Here is a 22,903-nt window from a genome sequence, read left to right as displayed (position 1 = left end):
GCTTGGTGTCAGGTAGACCACTTATCCTCTGTCCCTCTGCTATTTCATTGGTAAGAAGGACCACTTACAGGCTTGTTAAGAGTAAATTAGGAAATGCATGGGAAGCACTCAGCCATGTGCCTAACATGTACTAAGTGCTCGCTAAATATATAATATTGTCCTCACCATGCTGTAACTCTATGGTAGGCTGCCTATCTATCCCCCACTGTTGTCTATTTAGGTTACTTCTGGCTTTTCATTACTATGAAAAGCCCTGCTGTAAATATCTGGCATTATTACCCTCCCCATAATCTTTTTCGGTTATGTTTCCTAAAGTGGATTTACCAAGTTAAAGACAAATGACTCTTTGTAAAGGTGTTTCCAGATTAATTTCCCCTAATTTGTGATGAGGCCACACTGAAGACCACCTTCTACCCTTTGCCAGTGTGGAACTTCTAGTCAGTAAAGACAGGATGACTGAGCCTACAAGAGGAGGCAAGGGTGTTGTGGGGATAAGAATGTTCACATCAAACTTTCCTTTTTGAAAAACCATCATAAATGAGGAATTCTTATTCCATGTACAGATCATTTTTCCATGTTCTGTCTTCCAAGCCTTTTGGAAAGGCAACTCTATAAACTAACCAGGACGATGGCTCTGGCATGCCACTGCCCTGAGCCACATTCAACCTTAGGACACTGAGGCATGAGTCTGATGTCACATGACTAACCTTTCATGTCCAGGCATTTGTAAACAGTGTATTAAAAACATCCTGGGGGGCATCCCTGGTGGCGCAGTGGTTGAGAATCCGCCTGCCGATGCAGGGGACACGGGTTTGTGCCCGGGTCCGGGAAGATCCCACATGCTGCGGAGCAACTAAGCCCGTGAGCCATGGCCGCTAGGCCTGCGCGTCCGGAGCCTGTGCTCCGCAACGGGAGAGGCCATAACAGTGAGAGGCCCGCATACCGAAAAAAAAAAAAAAAAAAAAAAAAAAACATCCTGGGGCTTCCCTGGTGGTGCAGTGGTTGAGAATCTTCCTGCCAATGCAGGGGACAAGGGTTCGAGCCCTGGTCTGGGAAGATCCCACATGCCGCAGAGCAACTAGGCCCGTGCGCTACAACTACTGAGCCTGCGCATCTGGAGCTTATGCTCCACAACAAGAGAGGTCACGACAGTGAGAGGGCCGCGGAATGCGATGAAGAGTGGCCCCCACTCGCCACAACTAGAGAAAGCCCTCGCACAGAAACGAAGACCCAACATAGCCAAAAATAAATAAATAAACAAACAAACAAATAAATAAATAAGTTAAAAATAACACAACAACATCCTGGACTGAAACAGGTGTTAGTAAACTGCACTTGCCTGCCAGTTAAGACAATCCTACATACCAGCAAGTTGTTTGTTTACATTTCCTTTTAAAGGGGCTCAATAAACAACTCAGTGCTGGTGGTGTTAAGGTCCAAGCTTCAGCATTTTAGGAAGAACAGTTTCCATTTTTCATATTCCCAGTCTTATTGTGTGACCCAGGAATGAAGCAAAACAACAAGATATAAAAACCTTACTAAAGTCTTCTGGTCCTATTCTGCAGTCAGTCCCCATTTTAAGTACGCTTTTAAAGACTCAGGATCGGACTCCTCTGGTAGTGCAGTGGTTAAGAATCCACCTGCCAATGCAGGGGACACGGGTTCGAGCCCTGGTCCGGGAAGATCCCACCTGCCGCGGAGCAACTAAGCCCGTGCGCCACAACTACTGAGCCTGCGCTCTAGAGCCCATGAGCCACAACTACTGAGCCCACGTGCCTAGAGCCTGTGCTCCGCAACAAGAGAAGCCACCGGATTGAGAAGCCCACGCACCGCAAGGAAGAAGAGCCCCCACTCACCGCAACTAGAGAAAGCCTGCACGCAGCAATGAAGACCCAATGCAGCCAAAAATAAATAAATAAAATAAATGCCAAATACTTAGCTCTTCTCATTTTCCTATTCAACATAAAAGTCCCCTCCCCACAGCATATTCCCAAATCTTCAACACTCTTTCCCCTTCACCTCTGGAGCCTGGGGCTGGAGTCCTTCCCAGCCTCTTTCCAACCATCCCAATCCACCCCCCCAGCTTCTCTCTTTTTAGGGGAACAGGCACAGCTTCAGTCCCCTATATTGTGCTTGTCTCTAAACCACAAAAGTCTACTACCACTTATGAGTTTCAGAAACATCCCACAACATCACACATTAATCAGCCTGACGTGAAACTTTAGTCGTCTTTTATAGTTACCTTAAGTCTCTGATTGAAAGCATCAAACAGTAGTTTGATCCCGTCCTGAGTCAGGTTAAGGATGAGGTCATGGCTTAGAGGAGACTACAAAAAACCAAAATAATAAATAAATACACACTCTGAACATGTAGTATTCTTACCAGCACCCACTGAAACCTTACAACATAAATGCAGTGCACAGGGAATATTAAGTGTAGACAGCTAACAGGTTTGGAAGCCAGAAACTGGTTTGTGAACACAGTGTCCTCTACTTCCAGCCTTTAAGTTATTACCTGGGGGAAAAGGCCAAAATTATGTGAGTATACAGGCCATTTTCTTTTGAGGGTCCCAGGTCCACATTTGTAGCATGGGCTTACTGCTGTCAAACCTACAGAGTAGTTGATGAGGAATAAAAGCCTTGTAAAAGGCCTCGCCAGGATCCAAACTCAGCAAGTAATGGTCAATGCATGTCAGCTAAACCTATGTCCATTCACTCCCAGGCTGTCTGTACCACCCATAGGAAAACACATTTTATTCTTTGACTGTTTTATGCCAGATTCTAGGACAAAGAAGTACCTTGTGATCTGATTATGTATGAGATGACACTCTTACTCCTCCCTCCCTCCCCCCACCATCCAGTATCAGAAAGTGAAAAGCCCAAGTCTAATACCTAAGGAGTCATATTTCTACATTTGCCCCTTCTGAGTCCTGGGGCGAGGGGAGCAGCAGCAAAGCAGTGGACAGAGCTGGCCTTGAGTCTTGGTGAGCTGGTGACCTTAAGTGACTCTCTAAACTTCTCTGAGCTCTAGTTTCTTCATGGGAATACCATCATCCCTTCCCCTCCAGGGTTGTTATGAGGACAGAGATAGTAGATCAGAAAGCACCAAGCTCAGCACTCAGCATACAGTACTCTTTCCTAGAGTCTGCCCCACCTGCCTGCTTCTGTGCCAATGCAATCAATTCAAAGTCTGAAGACTCTCCATATGCCTGAACCAGGCTGCCCAGAAGTAGAAGAAAAACACCACCATCCAAAACCCTGCCCCTTCTTGAAACTGGCACATAGCTGTCAAAAAGGGTTTAGACAAGTTTCTTTATAGAGCTTCTCAAGGTAGGCCCAGTAAATGAAGGTATGCCTGTGAGAGACAGAGATATGGGATGGAAGGCCAGGTGCCCCTGCTGGTGTGAGCCTTACTGGAAAAATGCTCTAGAATGAGCTTTCTGAGATTAGCTCAGATTGTCTGCTCCTATCCACCCCACTGAGCTTCACAAGACAGCAGCAGGCCCAGGTGGCACCATTATGCCTGGCAAACACTAGAAGAAAGAATGTTGTAATTTTCCAGTAGGTCTGTATGAATGTCTAAAACCTTAGGTCACTTATTCTCAACCCAGAATACACAGTTCTATTTATTTCTTTCTTTCTTCCTTCCTTCCTTTCCTTTCTTTCTTTCCTTTATTTATTTATTTACGGCTCTGTTGGGTCTTTGTTGCTGCGTGCAGGCTTTCTCTAGTTGCGGCAAGAGGGGGCTACTCTTCTTTGCGGTGTGTGGGCTTCTCATTGTCGTGGCTTCTCTTGTTGCGGAGCACAGGCTCTAGGCACGCAGGCTTCAGTAGTTGTGGCACGTGGGCTCAGTAGTTGTGGCTCACAGGCTCTAGAGCACAGGCTCAGTAGTTGTGGCACATGGGCTTAGTTGCTCCGCAGCATGTGGGATCTTCCCGAACCAGGGTTCGAACCCATGTCCCATGCATTGGCAGGCGGATTCTTAACCACTGCACCACCAGGGAAGTCCTCACAGTTCTATATCTGAGGGCTAGTCCATGGTGGTAAGCAGGATGAAGCAAGATTTTAGCATCTTTCAAGATCCTTGCTTGGAGTATCTGAATTTTCTTACACGCTCCCAAGATCTGATCATTTTTTCCCTGGCATTGTTACAATTCAGGACATAAATAAGCAATTTTCAAAAGCAAGCAAATCATCCTCACAATTAATGTTTTATTAGTACTTTATATCTACAGAACCAAAGCACACATGTACTATATCTGGTGTTTAAGCAGGTCCTTTCCAGTTCAGTAAAGCTGTCTCTGCTAGTTGTTAACATCTCTTCCCTGTAAGAAAGATGGGACCTACTTGATATGCACATTTAATTTCCAAGGTGTGATTTGCTAGAGACAAGATATTTCTGAAATGTTTAATGGGGCCAAATGATTTTCTGCACATGTTGGGAAGCAAAGAGACAAATGGGAAAGGAAGGGAGGGAGGGCAGAAGAGGACAAGACCCACATTTAAGAAGCACCATATCAGAGCTCTGAGAGACTTTCCTCTTGATGCTCATCAAAAGATTATTCTATTATAAGGAAACCATATCCACTTTACAGAAGGAGAACCAGTCGGGTTATTAACTTGCTACAGTCGGACAACCAAGAAATGGGGAAAAGCATAGATCTGAACCAAGGTTTGGATTTAAAAACCTATGATGCCGGGGTCTTCCCTGGTGGTGCAGTGGTTGGGAATCCACCTGCCAATACAGGAGACACAGTTTTGAGCCCTGGCCTGGGAAGATCCCACATGCCGCGGAACAATTAAGCCTGTGAGCCACAACTACTGAGCCTGTGTGCCACAACTATTGAAGCCTGTGCACCTAGAGCCTATGCTCCGCAACAAGAGAAGCCACCACAACGAAGAGTAGTCCCTGCTCGCCGCAACTAGAGAAAAGCCCCGCATGCAGCAACAAAGACCCAATGCAGCCAAAAATAAATAAATAAATAGAACAAACAAAAAAACCCAAAAAACCCTATGATTCCAGCTGCTTAGAAGACACTGGGGGAAATTAGCTTAATTAATGCTAAAACTACTATTTGTACCCAAAGGCTGGAATGACAGACAACAAGGTAATGATATATGAAATATAATTCATTTTAAATAATTGGTTAAGAAAGTTTAAAGCCTACTTTCAAATGTATCTAATCTTGGGTGCTTAAATCTGATTTAACTAAATGTACAGGTGGCTATAAGCTCAAGAAGTAAGCCCATTATCCCTGTTTTGATGGCTGCTACTTGTCATGAGTAAATCCCTCATGGTCTAACACTGAAAGTCAAATAAGGTTAGGGATGATCTGAGTGCAAAAAAGAGGAAGTCACCATCCTTCACTAAATAAATGAGAAACCATTTTGGCATTGTGGCTCCACGAACCTCTGCCCAAGTACTGTGTTTTGTGGTAGGCACAAGAATATCCAAGCACTTGCTTGGAGATTAAGCATTCCCTGTCTCAGAAGGACCCCTCACATGGGCCTCACTAGGCTGGCAGAGGGGTACAATACCTCTGTACTGTACATTATATCATATATTATATGAAATATAATGTTTGGGTATAGGTTAACAGGCTCAACTCTGACACTAAGCCAAACTGGGAAGCCTCACCCACCTCCAATCCACAACATTCTTCATGTCAAAAATAACCTGCCATTTGCTTTAGGATCAGAAACTAATTGCAACAAATGGAAATAAATTCATCATATCGGTACTTAAAGGGTCTCAGAAAAGGCACTGAGAATATCTTGTAGCCTGTGTAGGATTAAAACTATTCCCTGAGGTTTATGACACATAGGGCACCACAAAGGTTTCTCCATAGTGTCTGTGTCCAGAAGAACCACGGATTCCAGTAAGTTCAACAGAAGGGAGATTGCATTTTTAGAGATAAAAAGAATCTTATTTCTAAAGGTCTATAAAAATGTTTCTAACTTTACTTATAAAACCTAATAAAAGAAATCCTGATGTTCAAAAAGTTCTGCTCCAGTGCCACTCTAAAATACAGTATACTCTTTCTGGAAACTGAAAAGGTCCTTGTAGGTACATATAACATTATACTACAGGGGTTAATTCTGGGCACAACACTAATAGAGACTACCATAAATCAGACCAAAAAAAAAAAAAAAAAAGTAAAACATGTCCATTAACTTGGAGCCAATGCTTTGTAATTTCCATATATCAGATCATTCTCAGTAAAGGGGTGAGCTATACCTGCTTCTTTTCAAGTCTGGGATGCTGTGCTAGCTAGAAATCTGTACCGCAACAATCCTGAACACAAACCAAAGCAATCAACAAAGCAGAAAAGACTAAACATGAAAGTGGAAAGCAAGCACCCTAGAAGGCCAGACAATCCCTGAGGTAACCTCCCACTGAAAAAGCCCCTTTTAAGAGCCAGTCAAACATAATAAAAAACGAAGTTTGGTTATTACGGCTCTTCTAGGCTTGGCAGCACTGGATTATCAAAACCACAAAAGTTTCAGAATCAAAGAAAATGTACTTGGTAACTGACTAGTGTTGAAGACTCTCCCATTCAAATGCATTAACCTAGGAATTCCTGCCAGTCAGTATCTCCAAGAGGATCTGCCTCCAGAGGTGACTCACTGAGTAGGGATGCTACTTCAGTAAACAAATCAGCCACCACTCACCTGTTCACTGTAGAGAACCTGGACATTTTTTATGATGCGACAGTGCTTCTGAAGAATGGCTACTGCCTGAGCCAGAGGCATTCCTGAAATAAAGCAAGGACACCTGTGTGGTTACTTGGGCTATCCATTTACTGACATCTATCACTGTACTAGGCATTAATCCCTGCAGTAAAGCCTGGGGTGGGAGCAGAGGCCACTAAAGTCTATGGACATATTGAGTAAATAAATGTTCAATAAGCAGTAAGAGCTAGAGAATAAAGTTAACGGCAAGCACTAAGGGAATAACTAGATTGTATAAGGGGAGAGAGTAAATGTAAGACTTCCTGGAAATGGGGACTTCCATGTTGATCCCAAGCAGGCAAAGGGCTTAGAGAAAGCGAGTCAGCAGGAACCAAAGAATAGAGTAAGAAATGCACTGACTGCATGACTCTGGAGGCCAAGGTTCTGATTCTCACTCTGCCATGATTACATATAACCTAGGCAGGTCCTTCCTCCCTTCCTTTCTGATATGTCTCCTCTTTTAGTCTGCAGGAGCACATGATTTGTCAGGGCTCATTTAAAAAGTGAAAAATCACACATTTACCAGAATCAACTTATTTTATGAAGGATTTCAATGGATTCTCACTTATCAACCCAGAAACATCCTCTAAATCTTAACACTTGATTTTTTAACTCGTGGGCCATTTTAAACAAATTTACATATGACCCCAGTTTAAGAAATCCAGATCCCAAGGACATCTCAAAGATTCCAGGGACTCATGGGGAACAGCAAAAAGTATGTTCTCACAGAATGCATTATATTTCAAACAAGAAGAAACTCACAGAGACAATCCAAAAACAAAGCTTCATGAGTGCAAGGACAGTGTCTGAGTTATTCACCACTGTATGGGTCCCCAGTGGCTGCTGAATAAACATTTATTTAGTGGGACTGAAGGATTATGGGCTAGGTAATAAGAGAAAGGAAGAAGGACCAACATATGACCTTGGGGCAGCACAGTGGCTCACATTCAAGATCAGTTTACCTCTGATTCCAGGAGAGATGTGCAAAAAAGAGATCACACACAAAGAATCAGAAGGTTAAAAAATGTGTGACCCATCTACATTTAAACAATGATCTAATCCTGCCTTCATTCAATGGTCCATTCTACAGTCTTAAGGGAACCACACCTTAAGGTACTTCCCAGCTTTCTATAGCATACAGCCTGGCACACAGTAGAGATTTAAATGTTTGTTGAGAATATGAACAAGTTGATGCACCATTCAGCTTTGCCATTCCTGAAATCGAGGAGCATCTATGCTGTCTCTCCCAGAGGGAATGGGCAAACATCCATGTAGGCAAGACAGATAACCTCAGGTGCTGAGAAAGAGAAGGCCACATGGCACAAACCAGTTTCTTGAGGGACAGTTCTTTTGCACCTAACCACATCAAATTCCTGGCCTTGGAATCTTTGGGTCCTGAGGCTTCCAGGGAGTAACCCACCTGGAGGAGACAAAGCAGCCACCAATGACCAGTTGTCACACAACTGCTGGTAAAGGAAGGCTACAAAAGCCCTCTAAAGGGAACCAACCATGTATATGGCAAAGTAACCCGAGCACCATTCTAGCTCTAAGAGTTACCTAACCCCCCGAAGGGTGTGGAGTATATGGTCAGTCTTCTAAACTCTACACATCCTACACCTTACTCATTATTTGCCTGCTTACAACCCTCCAGTGGTTTCGCATTACAGGGGGATAAAACCCAAACAACATGCCATCACCTAACAGCCCTGAATATTCTGGACCTTGGCCACCTCCTCTACTCTTTCCACTGCTCACCAAGCCTCCCTTTGTTCCTAGCACACATCAAGCTCTTGCCCACCTTAGGCTTCTGCACTAATCAACTCTGCTGAAATGCTCTTCCCAGAGCTGGTTCTTCTCATTCTTCAGGTCTTGGCTCACACTTCACTTCCCTGACTGCCATATCTAATGAAGCCTCCCATTCCATTTATTTATCTGTAAGAGTCTCCCCTACATGCCCCCTTGAGGACAGAGACAATGTCTGTCTTACGGCTGTATCCTCAGCACTCAATCACCATGCCCACCACACAACAGTAAGTGGTTCTATGTATCTGCTGAGCTCTGAATGAGTGAAATAAAGCAATTAGGTACAATACATAGATCCTGTAGGCCCTTAGGACCACCCTCTCCCTCTGAGAATTCTCATCCTGTCTCCATCAATGCCACTCTTTCCTGCTGTTCCTCCAACTTTCCCAAGTCTCTATCATGGGCAGTATTTCCTTCTGCCCATCCCTCATTCACCCAACCAACTAGTTTCTGACTTACATCTCAATTTGTTTTATGTATATATCAGAAGGCAAATAGGGGGCTTCCCTGGTGGCGCAGTGGTTGAGACTCCACCTGCCAATGCAGGGGACACGGGTTTGTGCCCCGGTCCGGGAGGATCCCACATGCTGCAGAGCGGCTGGGCCCGTAAGCCATGGCCGCTGAGGCTGCGTGTCCAGAGCCTGTGCTCCGCCACAACAGTGAGAGGTCCGCGTACCGCAGGAAAAAAAAAAAAAAGGCAAATAGGGACTGCCTTGGTGGTCCAGTGGTTAAGATTCCACACTCCCAATGCAGGGGGCCCAGGTTTGATCCCTGGCCAGGGAACTAGATCCCGCATGCCGCAACTAAAGATCCCACGTGGCACAACTAAGACCTGGTACAGCCAAATAAATAAATAAATAATTTAAATAAATAAATAAACCTTTTTAAAAAGGCAAATAAAAGAGTTGACAGATTAAAAGTGACTTTTTAATCTTCTCCTCAATCTGGCCTCTCCTCTATATTCTGGATCTCAATATCTCTAACACAGTCACTCAAGCCAGAAACCTCTAGATTCCTCTTCCTTACCCATCTCTCCAAATCTCGTCTCCAAACTTTCTTCCTAAACCCATGCCCACAACACTTTACTAATAGACATCCTTTTTTCCACTGAACAGAGACTCTTTGATAATGTCCCAGGCAGCTAACTACAAATAGAGAATCTGGGGATCTGATCTTCTTCCACTAGTACATCATGCTCTAATTACAATACCAAATTGCTTGCAGCTCCCCACACCATCTATCTTTCCCACTTTTTTTTTTTTTTAAACCTGACTGGAAGATTTATGTCTATGGAAGTGTAGTTGAAAAATTTGGCAGTAGACTTCTGATAGGGCCTTCCTGGTGCTCACTGGCTCCAGGAATGGTATTGGTTCCTACAGATTTATAGGAAGCCTTCTCTGAACTCCCAGGTCAGGTCAAGTCTCTTCTCTCCTTCCACAGCACCCTATACAACCTCTACCTCATTATAATAAAATGAACTATTTCTGTACTCCTTCCCTCCCACTAGACTAAACTCTTCAGGGCTTATGACCACTTCTTACTCAATTTTCAATGATTATAAGCTGAGTCCACAGAATGACCCTTCAATAGAGTAAGCCCCCAGTCTCTCTGGAACAAGGTAATCTCAGAGAAGACCATTCTCCAGTGACCCTTTAAATCTACCCTGCTTGGGCATTTTCAAAATTAATTAAAAAAAATTTTTTATTGGAGTATAGTTGATATAAAATGTTGTGTTAGTTTCTGTTGTACAGCAAAGTCAATCAGTTATACATATACATATGTCCACTCTTTTTTAGATTCTTTTCCCATATAGGTCATTACAGAGTACTGAGAAGAGTTTCCTGTGCTATACAGTAGGTCCTTGTTTAGTTATCAATTTTTTTCAAGATTAACTTAAAAACAAATTTAGAGATATGTCTCCATACCAGTACACCCTGCAAGTCTCACTGAAAACATTTCAAGTTTGCACTGCCTTTACTCCACCATTGGTCAACCCATGGGTGGCACTCTCAGAGATTCCTCTCTGCCTAGGCTTTCCTGTCTCTGTGTTGTTGGCATTTCCCTAATCTCCCAAGAGTACACCAAGGACAGGAAGGCAGCCAAAAAGCTGGATGCAGCTCCTCACTGTGCCAGGTGGATGATGGCAAGGGCTAGATATATCTGCATTTGCACAGATTCCAAAAAGAAACCTGGAGACAAAGCTGAGCCCATACTCAGAAGGACAGAGCAGTGAGAAGCAGAAAATCCCTGTTACGCTTCTTTTTCTCCTCTCTGCCTTTCTGAGCCTGTTCTTCATCTGGCAAATGGAGGTTACCTTACAGGGTTGTGGTGACTTTAGTCTAGCCTAAGAATGGAGTTCTAAAGCACAGATCCACTTACTAGACCTATCCCTACCTATGAGCCTCAACTGCAGTTTAAATGTGTTGAGGGCTGGGAAGAAGATTGAGAAAGAGGGAAAAATTACTTTTTTATAAAAAGCTTGGGGAAGTTAAATGACCACCATCTCTCAGGCAGACACAATTCAAAAATACAAATTTTTTTTTTTGGTCATGCTGCACGGCTTGTGGGATCTTAGTTCCCCGACCAGGGATTGAACCTGGGCCCCCAGCAAGGAAAGCATCAAGTCCTAAGCACTGGACCACCAGGGAATTCCCCAAAATGCGGATTTTTTTTTAGAACCCACAAAGTAATCATCAAGGCTGATGATCATCAAGGCTCATTCCCTGCATAAGCTTTCACTCGAAGTTCAATTTTGGGCCCAATGTACACAAATGCTCTTTTCACTGTTTGTGGTTGCTACTTAGCCTAAAAAAACTACCCAAATCCTTAATTTCTAGAAATTGGCAAAGTTAGGAGTAGGGGTTAAGGTATCAAAGCAACAGTTGACAGAAGAAGCCTTACTCTCCCACCCAATTTTTTGGAAATCTCAAATGATATCCTAATCACTACTTTTGATCCAGAGACTGCACTACAGAGATCCACAACCTGGTCACACCATCAAGCACAGTTTGAAGCTATAGTTACAGTTTTCACTCCACCCTGTGAAGTCTTGGTATGAGCATAAGCTGTGGTTAGGGGAGGTTCTTTCCTAACTAGAAGCCAAACAGCATCTGCATGACAAATAGGCCTGGTGGTAAAGATATTATTAGCCTCTCAATCAAGTTCTTGGTGCTTCACAAGAAGCTGCAGTGTTACGAGAGAAGGTGACTGAAAATTCTCAATTAAAATGGCTCCTACAACCCAGAGGAGGATTGTTGTTCAGTTCACGGAGACACTGAGCACCAGCAGAGTCCTACCAGCAAACCTGTTCTGCAGTTTCTCAACAACCCCATCTCCATAGACACGAGTCTTCCAGATTCAAGGATAAGCTATAGCCCAATGGAGCAGGTGACTCAGTCCAGTAGCCCAAATTAGTGTAACAAAAGTTCAGCCCTGCACAAACAACACAGACACCCACTCCCCACCCGCTCTTCCTAGTGCTGGAACAGAAAAGTAAACACCCTCTGGGGTTACCGAATGCAAATGATTGTACACATAAAGGTAGTGACGTTGAGGAAAGGGAAAAAATGGGCCAAAACTCACAAAATGGCCAACCTGCATTTTCTACAAGCTAAATGTTACTTTCCCCGAACTCCTATTTCATTCAACTTTTAACTCTCTCGGCTAAGGTCTGGGTTTAGATTACACCACACATCAACCACATTAAAAACGAGAAGGAAGCTAGTCAGAAGTTCCTTTAACACACACAAACTCTCCTTAACTTCCTTGACCGTTCGTTTAACACACACAAACTCTCCTTAACTTCCTTGACCAGATCCCCGACATCTGACGATGGGTACAGTGCCTGGGTTTCTCCTAGAGGCTACCCACAGCCCAGAAAAGCAAAGGGAGACAGACCACTGGGGCGGTGTTTAAGGGTGTCAGTCACTTCTTAGATATTTGCTCTGTAAAATGGGGACAGAAATAACAAGAGTAGCGACCCCGGCGGCATACTTGAGATAATTATGCAGAGGAGAATAGGGCCTGGCCCTGAGTCAATGTTTGGGGCGTGTCAGCCATTGTTATTGTTATTATTACTGAAGCACTGCCCCAGGAGGGGCCCCGCCGAGGCCAGATGCAAGGGCGTCAGGGCCTGGCAGAGCGGCACGCTGCCGGGTCGGGACGGTCGGAGCGGGCATCTAGTGGCTGGAGCTCCAAAGAGCCGAGGAACCGCGGGCGCAGGGGAGTAAGGAGCAGAGCCCAGAGGTGGGAAGGGCCAAGAAGGAAGGAAGGAAAGAAGGATCAGCGAGTAGGGTCGTGAGGGAGGACCCCATACTCACCCAGCGCGAATTCCCATTGCTCATTTCCCAGAGAGCGCTCGGGCACTACCTCCAGATCCAGCATTGGTTCGGCTCGCCGGGGCGGCCTCCCTGCGGCAGCGCGGACGGGACCGGAGCTGAAGAAACAAAGCAGCAGGTGACCCACCGCCCCCGCCGACCCGGTGCAGCCCTGCTCTCCACGTCTACCCGGTCGCCAGCGCTACCGGCCCAACACCACACCTCACCTGACCTCACCTCACCTCACCGGCAGCAGCCTGGGGCAGCGGCAGCAGCAGGAGCGTCTGCGGCAAAAGTGGCGTGCGGGGCCGTAAAGTGTGGCAGAGGCGGGGCGAAGGCGGGATTTCAATTTCGCGGGGAGGAGCTAAGGCGGAGTCACTCAGGCGCAAACTCTGGATAGGCTGCTGCGACAGTCCGGGCGAAGGCAAAGAGAGGCCTCAGAGGACCATCCGGAAGTGCTGGCGCTCTTGGAACGAGGAGCACCATACTCCGTGAACCCCTACATCTGCACACACACCGCACACGTTTCACACAAGGATGTGTGAACCACGCAATACATGCATGTGACATGGCTGTACAGCACCTGTCTGCCGTCTCTGCATGTACGGCCCACTCACAGTCAGTGGGCGCAAAAGGCGAGTTCCGAGGGCGCACCACCTGAGGTCCAGCGGGGAGGGAGGACACGGAGTCGCAAAGCCCAAGACGCGCCGGCGCCCTGGCACTCCCGGTTGGTGCCGAGACTGACGGCGGCCGCAGCTGCCTCTAGTTATCCAGGAATGATTCCTTCTCGCTGCGGCCCCTGGGGCTCGGGTCGAACTCAAAGCAAGCGGGGAGTGGGCTCGAGCATGTGTGTAGGGGCGGGGCGGGGGGCAGTTGGGGGAGAGGACTAGGGTAGAGGGGAGGAGCTAAGCCCGACCTCCTGGCTGAGTACCTTCAGCTGTGCGCAGCCCCCAAGAGCAGAAGCTCCGTCAGAGCCGGCTTTACCGCCAACGCTGTTTGGTTTTGACCAAACCGGTGGTACTCTTTGTGCCTCAGTTGCCTCATTTACAAGTCGGGAGTAGGGGGTCCTTTAGCCTGTTCAGCCTGAGCTTTTGGCCCGTGCCCTGAGACACTCTAAAACGGAAAGGCAACCAGGCTTCTTCTGGAGCTGACCCTTGGTGAATGCAGCCTCCGGATTCTCACAACCACCCTGAGACGCAAGATTGGTTATAATCTCACTTTACAGGTGGGAAAAAAAATGAGGCCCAGATTGGCTAAAGGCCTTGTGGACCTAGGCAGTAGAACTCAAATTCTTTGCATTACATTGCCCCTGGAGAAAGGTTTTCAGCAAGGGAGAGAGTGACATGCTAAATTATTAAACTGGCTTGATAGGAGTGTAACATGGAAGGCTCTATCAAAACTTGGCCACTGCTACTGGCAGTGGTTAAGAATCTGCCTGCCAATGCAGGGGACTCTGGTTGGATCCCTGGTCCAGGAAGATCCCACATGCCCCTGAGCAACTAAGCTGGTGTGCCACAACTACTGAGCCTGTGCTCTAGAGCTCGTGAGCCACAACTACTGAGCCCACGAGCCACAACTGCTGAGCCCACGAGCCACAACTACTGAAGCCTGTGCACCTAGAGCTGGTGCTCCATGACAAGAGAAGCCACTGCAATGAGAAGTCCGCGCACCGCAATGAAGAGTAGCCCCACTCGCCGCAACTAGGGAAAGCCAGCGCACAGCAAAGAAGACCCAACGCAGCCAAAAATAAATAAATTTTAAAAACAAACAAACATGGTGGTCCGGTGGGTAAGACTTCGTGCTCCTGATGGAGGGGGCCCAGGTTCGATCCCTAGTCAGGGAACTAGATCCCACATGCATGCAGCAACTAAGAAGTCTGCATGCCACAACTAAGAGCCCACATGCCACAACTTAAGACCCAGTGCAGCCAAAATAAATAAATAAAATAAATATTTAAAAACAAACAAACACGGAGAAGGATGTCCATTTTCAGAATCCTATGCCAAAATAATAGAACTGAGTCACTGAGATGTCTGTCAGTAGGAAAGTGACTAACTAAACTCTGATACATATGTATAATAGGATCCATTTTAAAAATGAAGTATATCTCTATATGCTGATGTGGAAGGAGCTCCAAGAGAAAACAGCCAGGTGCAAAATTGTATAGTATGACCTATTTTTTTTCCTGTAAAAACAGAAATAAAACAAACATTGGCCTTAGGGCTTCCCTGGCAGTCCAGCGGTTAAGACTCCTCCATGCTTCCATTGCAGGGGGCACAGGTTCCATCCCTGGTCGGGGAACTAAGATTCTGTATGCTGTGCGCACGGTGCAGCCAAATAAATAAATAAATAAAATAGAACATTGGCCATACGGTAAAAGGGAGAACATTTCTTGAAAGATAAAAAATTATCAGTAATACCGAATACAGGGAAAGAGGCAGGGGCCAGCGATCAGGGGGACATTTACCTCTTACAATGTGTGGCAAGAATTAAAGATGTGTTTAGGAAAGATTAGTTGGGCAGCTGGCCTGGAGAAAAACATAAGGTTGGTGGGGTGTAATCTTAGTCAATTTGGAATGTCTGAATTTAACTCAAATCCAACTAGACTAGGAATGGTACTTCTATTTAAAAAACACTTGGAGGGACTTATTTCCAGTGGACAAAGAAGGGTGTAAGAGACGAAGGAGAAAGAGAAAGCCACACATTATGGATAACAACGTGATGATGAAATAAAATCCATATTTTATGGCAAGACGAGAAAAATTTAAACATAAAATTTGGGCCTCCTCCCTCCCCTTTAGTGTGTGTTATGCGCCTGCATTAACCAGACCTCCTTAGGAGATAACATTCTTTCTTAATCTCATCAAGGGTCACAACTCCTTGAGATAACCTTTCTTCTTAATCTTGTAAGGGGCCATGATGACCCATGACCCACTACTCACCTGGTATGCATGATCTGGATTGTGTAAACTGTCAATAGTATGTCATTTAATGTATGGCCCTCTGTCTCAAAAACGTATATATAACTGTGCCTCAACCTCTAACGGGTGGAAGAGTTCTCAGGGCTTTCTGAGAGGCAGCTCCCACGTTATAATCCTCAATTTGGCTTGAATAAAATTTTCTGTTTCTTTCTTGAATCGACTGATTAATTTTTTCATCAACAGTGAAAAGGAGTTTTAGTTTGGAAAACCCAAGAAAGAGGGAGAACAAGGTTGGGGAGGCCCCTAGGAATCTCCTTATTGGGATAATAGACAGGTTTCTGTGCACAATGTCAGTCAGTCAACAACAAATGGTTATATTAGCTCATTGTGCTATCCCAAGCCATTGACTTAAGCGTGATCCACCCAGGTTTTTGTCGGGGTAGTGACAGCTTTGGGATGGTAGTCTGGGAGGAGGCCAGAGTCCAGAGCCTGATACACAGAGCAGAAGCAGGAGGTGTCTCAGGGGAGTAGGACAACTTGGGAGAATGTCAGCAACTGCTGTTCCCCCAAACTGAGGATGTGGATGTTCAGAAATATTGAACTGGCTGTTGGTGAACTGCTAAGACCTTCAGGGGAGCACAGGTAGTCATCGAGGTGGTCCAAGTCAGATATGCAGGGACAGCCTCAGGTCAGAGTATAGTGAGTGATTAAGTACATGGACTGGGAATTTGAATCCCAGTTCTGTCCTTTAATAGTTTTATGCCTTGGGCAAGTTACTTAATTTCTCCATGCCTTAGTTTTCCTCATTTGTAAAATGACCATAACTTCACAGATTTGTTAGGAGGACTGCAATTATGAGTGTCTGAGTTATGGTAAAAGCTTTGTGTGTAACTAAAAATTTAAAAAATATATATATAGTAGTGGGCCTTCCCTGGTGGTCCAGTGTTAAGACTGCACTTCCACTGCTGGAGGCATGTGTTTGATCCCTGGTTGGGGAACTAAGATCTGCATGCCGTGCGGCATGGCCAAAAAAAGAAATAAATAATAAATTTTTTTTAAATGAATTTTTTTTAAAAAAGCTACAGAGCTGTTAATAAAAAAAAAATCTAGTTGTGACAGAGAACTGATGGAATCCACTGGCAGCATCTACAGATTGGACGTAGACAATGACAGAGAAAAAGAGGCAGGGATAAAAACACAGGTTTCCAGCTTTGGGTAGTTGGATGGATGGTGGTGTCAAGACAGGAAAGTAGCTGGGGGAACTGACACTGGAGGCTGGAAGGATGCTAATCCTTTTGTTAAAACTGTCACATGTGGTAATTTAGGAGGCAGGAAATGTACCAAGTTTGAAGCCCTAGCTGAAGAGCTTGGAAAGCAGAATCTTAGTACCATGATTACTAATTGCTTGTATTTATTGAGGTAAAAAAAAAAAAAAAGCCTGGGATGGGGCCATGGGTTATGGAAAGCGATGAATTGGGGAGTCTCTCCCAATCAGCCTCACAAAGAACACTCCCCTCTCAGAGTAGGGGGCCTTCAAATGTTCTCCCTAATGACATTTCATAACTGTCATTTCATAAAAGACCAATGACTTGATTCTTCCCTTTCTGAATGGAAGTGTTTCCTGCAGTTTTCCTGTCCCTATTTCACCACTGTATATTGGCTGTGTGGGCAGATAACCACATATCACAGAATTTTAGTTCAGTACCTGATCAGCTGGGACTTTTAGGTTGTCTCCCATGGTAGATATATTTTGTTGAGGGCAAGAGAGTAAAATTAAATATTTAATAATTCAAAGGGAGGCCTGTGATAGTCATTGGAGCTATTCACAAATATTCTCTTTCCTGGGCAGAAGGTAGGATTGTGGTTTTCTGCCCAGATGAAGATGGGCATGGCCTTGTGATTTGCTAGGTCCAATGAAATGTAAACAGAAATCTCATGTTAATTTCAGGTGACATTTTTAAAGGTCAGTGCCCCTTTCATTACACTATTTTCTTGGCTCTGTCACATGGCTGGCAATGTTCCAGTGATGGCTCTGTCAGCCTAGGTCAATCACTAATGGGTATTTAATAAATAAGAGATAAGACTCTAAGCCAATAAAATTTGGGTTTTTTTAAAAAAATTTATTTCATTTATTTATTTTTGGCTGTGTTGGGTCTTCGTCGCTGCACGTGGGCTTTCCCTAGTTGCGGTGAGTGGGGGCTACTCTTCATTGCAGTGCGCAAACTTCTCAATGCAGTTGAGGAGCACGGGCTCTAGGCACGTGGGCTTCAGTAGTTGTGGCACGCGGGCTCAGCAGCTGTGGCTCAGGGGCTCTAGAGCGCAGGCTCAGTAGTTGTGGTGCACGGGCTTAGTTGCTCCGTGGCATGTGGGATCTTCCTGGACCAGGGCTCAAACCCGTGTCCCCTGCATTGGCAGGCGGATTCTTAACCACTGTGCCACCAGGGAAGCTCAATTTGGGGGGTTTTAGGCAACACAACCAGCCTATCCAGGTAAGAGAAACAGGGGAAAATTGCCAGTTATGTCTCCTGTACCTTTTTCTCCAGCTTTAAGTGTTTTCATGCCCACTAAGCTACCCTTAACCTCCCTACTGGGTCACCATATGATCAGTGGGACTGACTTGCTGCTTCTAGTCTTGTTTCTGTCAACCAAAACGAGCTTCATCAACCACCCATTCCCTCAAACTCCCAACCCCTCAGTGGCTTCCTGTTTGCCCTAGGGAATTGTCCAGACACTTTAACATGGCTGGAAAAGCCCATCCAGCACTGCCTGTGACCCTCACCCAGGCCCCTGCTGACCCTTTAAGATTTGTCTCACTGTGGCAGCGCTCCCTCCACTCCACAGTCCAGTCGTACTCAACTGCGCATAGTTTCTCAAACTTGCCATGTTACCTGTAATACTTTCGTCATCTTCTCAATGCTGGAATAATGTCTGCCATCTTTCAGATGTCAGCTCAGATGTCTCAAGGAAACCTTTTATTGAGCACCCAGACCAAGTCAGACGTGCCCTGTAACAGCCAAAACTTCCAGTACAACTTAAAACAATACTGCTTTTGATTAGTTTTTGAGCCAGACTGTAGGTTCCGCGAGGGCAGAGACAGTGTCTCTTTAGGGCACTGGATATATACATTTTTTTCCCCCAAATGATCCTAGGAGGTAAAATAATCATACTTTGTTTTAATCTTTTTTTAAACAGTAATAGTAAGCCTCAATAATTTTTTAAAACATTTTTCCTTTTGATCGTATGATCTGTCCTTTGCCCACTTACAATCCTAATATTGATGTAAGCCAATACATGCAATTTAAAATTTTATACTAGCCACATTAAAAAGGAAAAAGGTAGTTAATTTTAATGTATTTTATTTAACCCAATATAACCCAGTATATAAAAATATTTTAACATGTAATCAAAATTAAAAATTAAATATCTTTTTTCTTTTGTATTAGATCTTTGATATTTAGTATTTTACACTAACAGTGCATCTCAACCTGGACACAAAATTTTCAAGGGCTAACATGAAATGTAGTCCTCCCAAAACAAAGTTTTAACAGAAAAATATTTAACACTGCCTCAGTTTTAAAATTAAAACATAAATTCAGTTTCTTGGTTTTACTAGCCACATTTCAAGTGCTCGACAGCCACACATAGCTAGTACCTACCATACATGGATACACATAATTTCTCTAACAAAAAATTTCTCCCTGTATCTTATCTTCTCACATTTTCAAATGTTTCTGAAACCTGAAAAAAAGCCAATAACTTTAAGTTGCTTAAATTATTCTGGCCAAAAGCTGAGAATTGACTAATACAGTGACTTTTAGAGTTATCGTGTATTTAAACGAAACATACTGCCATTTCCACCCATAATACTACTCTACAAATTGTAATTTTCTAGACTCGGAACATCTTTGAAATGCCATACCTGTATATATGGTGGTGATGCAGGAAAGGGAATCGATGCTACCAGGAGAACCATGCCTTGAAATATGCCTGCAAATGACTGAAATCTTACCTTTAAAGAATGTTTGGGAGATCAAAACGCCAATGTTGTGGGGGTTTTTTTTGCCGTGCCACACAGCCTGTGGGATCTTAGTTCCCTGATCAGGGATCGAACCCGCACCCCCTGCATTGCAAGCGCTGAGTCCTAACCAATGCACTGCCAGGGAAGTCCCCCAGTGTTGTCTTATAAGTACTCAGTTACATATATAAATATGGCAAAATGGCTGTGGTGGTTTTAAAAATATGTCCATAAACTCTTTGATGCCCCCCCTTCAAAAGATGAAGCTTAATAACTCCTCTCTTTCAGTATGGCCCTAACCCAGCAACTCACTTCTAACATAATGGAATATGGCAGCCCAAGATTAGGTTATTAAGATGTGGCTTTGGACTTCCCTGGTGGCGCAGTGGTTAGGAATCTGCCTGACAATGCAGGGGACACGGGTTAGAGCCCTGGTCCAGGAAGATCCCACATGCCATGGAGCAACTAAGCCCGTGTGCCACGACTACAGAGCCTGCGCTCTAGAGCCTGTGAGCCACAACTACTGAGTCCACGTGCCGCAACTACTGAACCCGTGTGCCTAGAGCCTGAGTTCCGAAACATGAGAAGCTACTGCAATGAGAAGCCCGCGCACCACAATGGAGAGGCCCCGCTCGCCACAACTAGAGAAAGTCAGCATGCAGCAACAAAGACACCCAACGCAGCAAAAAAAAAAAAAAAAAAAAAAAGATGTGGCTTTCATCTTAGGCATGCACTCTTCCTTGACTTGCTCTGGGAAAGCTAGCTGCCAAGTCATGAGCTGCCCTATGGAAACACCCACGTGCCAAGGAAGGAGTTCTTCATCCCCGGCACCTAACAAGGAATCAACGGCTTACACCCAATGGCCTGTGAGAAACTGAGGCCAGTCAATGGCCACATGAGCAGGCTTGGAAGGGGATCCTTCAGCCACAATTAAGCCTTGAGATGACAATAGCTCAGGTTGACAATTTGACTCTAACTTCAGGAGAGACCCTGGATCAGACCACTGGGCTCAGCTTCTTCCAGATTTCTGACCCACAGAAACTGTGAGATGATGTTTACTGTTTTAAGCCAAGTTTTGGGGCAATGTGTTCTGTAGCAATGGATAAACCATACAATGGCTTATAGCTTGAAAAAGCTCCCCAGTGCCAAATGATGCATAAATCAAGTAAGATATTTCTTTTTCCAGGTAGCCCCAAACTAAAAATATCCAAATACCTGTTTCTAGAGGTGATATACTTATTGAAACCATGATGCTACTGCTCAAATAATTTTTGAAATTAACCCTCAGAGTATGAATCTTATTCTTTGGAATTTTGCTTCATGGTACCAATTCAGCATTTAAAGGTATTTGTTATTTGAAATAAGTCTGGTAGTGAATAAGTAAATTTTCCCTTATGGATCAAGCTTAGGACATACTTCTAGAGTCAAAGACTTAATTTTCTGATGTAGGAAAATGCCAAGGAAAGTCCTAAGAATGTCTGAAATGATACCAGCACAATCAAATTGAGTGTATATTCCTAAAATGAATAGTTTGAAAGATGGTAGTTATTTGGATGTGTAATTTTTGGAATTCTTCCTTCCCTCCAAGGTCACTACTCTATAGTCATACCTCATAGGATGGGTAAATCAAGGCAGATTTTTTGAAAACTATAATATACACTGGGAAATTAGTATTCTTTGTGTTATATACATTAAAGGTTTTCTTTGGAATTAACAGAAATGACCACTAGATGCCACTGCTGTTGGTGGTGGTTTTTATTTTAAGGTTAAAAAGCAGAATGCAAGAACAGCTCAGAAACAAAATCAATTTTTATGTCATAATAAACATCAGAACAGAAATTGCTGGATTATGTTAATAAAGAGCCAAAACCCAGAAGTTCACTACACAGAAGTTTATTGTGAAAGTAAATTAAACATACAAACACACAATATGGCTAACGGTGGCAAAAGCAATCTGGTAGCTTAAGGCAAGTTTTAATGAAGATGAATTTAGAAAAGATGATGCAATGATGTAATTTTGTTTAAATACAGATTATGGAAAAATATCAAATTGTACCAATAACTTAAAAAAAAGCAGTTTTCAAAGCCTGCACTATTGGAGAAAAAGGGCTCATGATCTTAATGCCAGCATTAAGACAGATGGAAGCAGCACAATGCTAAGTGACAGTATGTACAGAAGGATGGCAACATGAACATTTAATAACATTTGATCTTAGTTACTGGTGGACTGAAAGCCCTTAGCTAGAAACAATAGAGAAAAATGAGCCATCATCATGTTATTAGAAAAGAAAAAATTTAAGTGCAGAAGTCAAAAACCAAGGAGCTCTGTGATAAAGTAACCTTAAAATAGCACTGTAAGGACCACTTAAAAGGTGATTCCCTCAGGGGAAATTAGGGCACTGAGTGTGTAAACATGTGAGCTGCACAACACCAAATACCAACCAAATTCATTCATAGTACTTAGTTACACAAGATCAGCATGGTCTTTTATGATGCATTATTGTTTATAACAATTTAAACATACTCCTTTACCATGCATGACTTCAAATATATAACAAATATTTTTCTTCTGAGATACAGGATATGTTTATGAATTATAAGACCTATATACAATGAAAGTCACACCTCCCTCATCAGTCAAGTATACATATATGTTTTAAATGCAATGACCTTATTCAGACTTCAGTTCATTTTCTGAATTGACCATGTCAGTTTTTCCAACTCTTTAAAATAATGCCATTCTATTTTGATAAAATACATTTTTGCAAAAATTCAGAAATGTAGTAACATTTAATGAATGTGACCATGAAAAATATTTGTAAGGAGGTGCCAAATGACTTAGCACTTTTTTCCAGTCTTGTATTTAAAAAAAAAAAAAGTTGCAATCAATTTGATAGTGAGCCTATTTAAAAAATATTCTTATACTAATTCATCTCAAAAGGTTCTATAATAGTCCTTTTGGAAAATACCATATATATAACCTGTGAATTTTTTTCCAGAATAATTAATGGAAGAAAATGTATCCCCTGCACAGATGTACATTTTCTAAGACTAATCTTTCATCACCCAGAACTGTTTTTACAAAAGCATGCATTATAAAATACACATAAAAGCAGC

At 43.7% G+C, this 22,903-nt stretch overlaps 1 protein-coding gene across 3 annotated transcripts in view; it reads right to left on the bottom strand.

The window, feature by feature from the left end:
• Positions 1-13,176, bottom strand: part of PHAF1 (phagosome assembly factor 1) — a 30,208-nt gene extending 17,032 nt beyond the window's left edge. Inside the window, exons 1-4 of one of the 3 annotated variants that reach the window (XM_067018287.1) lie at positions 13,093-13,176; positions 12,854-12,969; positions 6,672-6,754; positions 2,243-2,326 (exon numbers count right to left, since the gene is read on the bottom strand). In XM_067018287.1, the coding sequence (XP_066874388.1) occupies positions 2,243-2,326; positions 6,672-6,754; positions 12,854-12,917 (231 nt within the window). In that variant the 5' untranslated portion in view covers positions 12,918-12,969; positions 13,093-13,176. Of the gene's footprint in view, positions 1-2,242; positions 2,327-6,671; positions 6,755-12,853; positions 12,970-13,077 lie in introns of all 3 variants that reach the window. The other 2 variants (XM_059045992.2, XM_067018288.1) reach the window with 2 other exon arrangements.
• Between the last annotated feature and the right edge of the window lie 9,727 nt (positions 13,177-22,903).

Source organism: Kogia breviceps, chromosome 18 (assembly GCF_026419965.1).
Source record: "Kogia breviceps isolate mKogBre1 chromosome 18, mKogBre1 haplotype 1, whole genome shotgun sequence".
Lineage (NCBI taxonomy): Eukaryota > Metazoa > Chordata > Mammalia > Artiodactyla > Physeteridae > Kogia > Kogia breviceps.
Note: the sequence above shows the minus strand (reverse complement) of the source record. Positions and strands in the feature narration are given on the sequence as shown.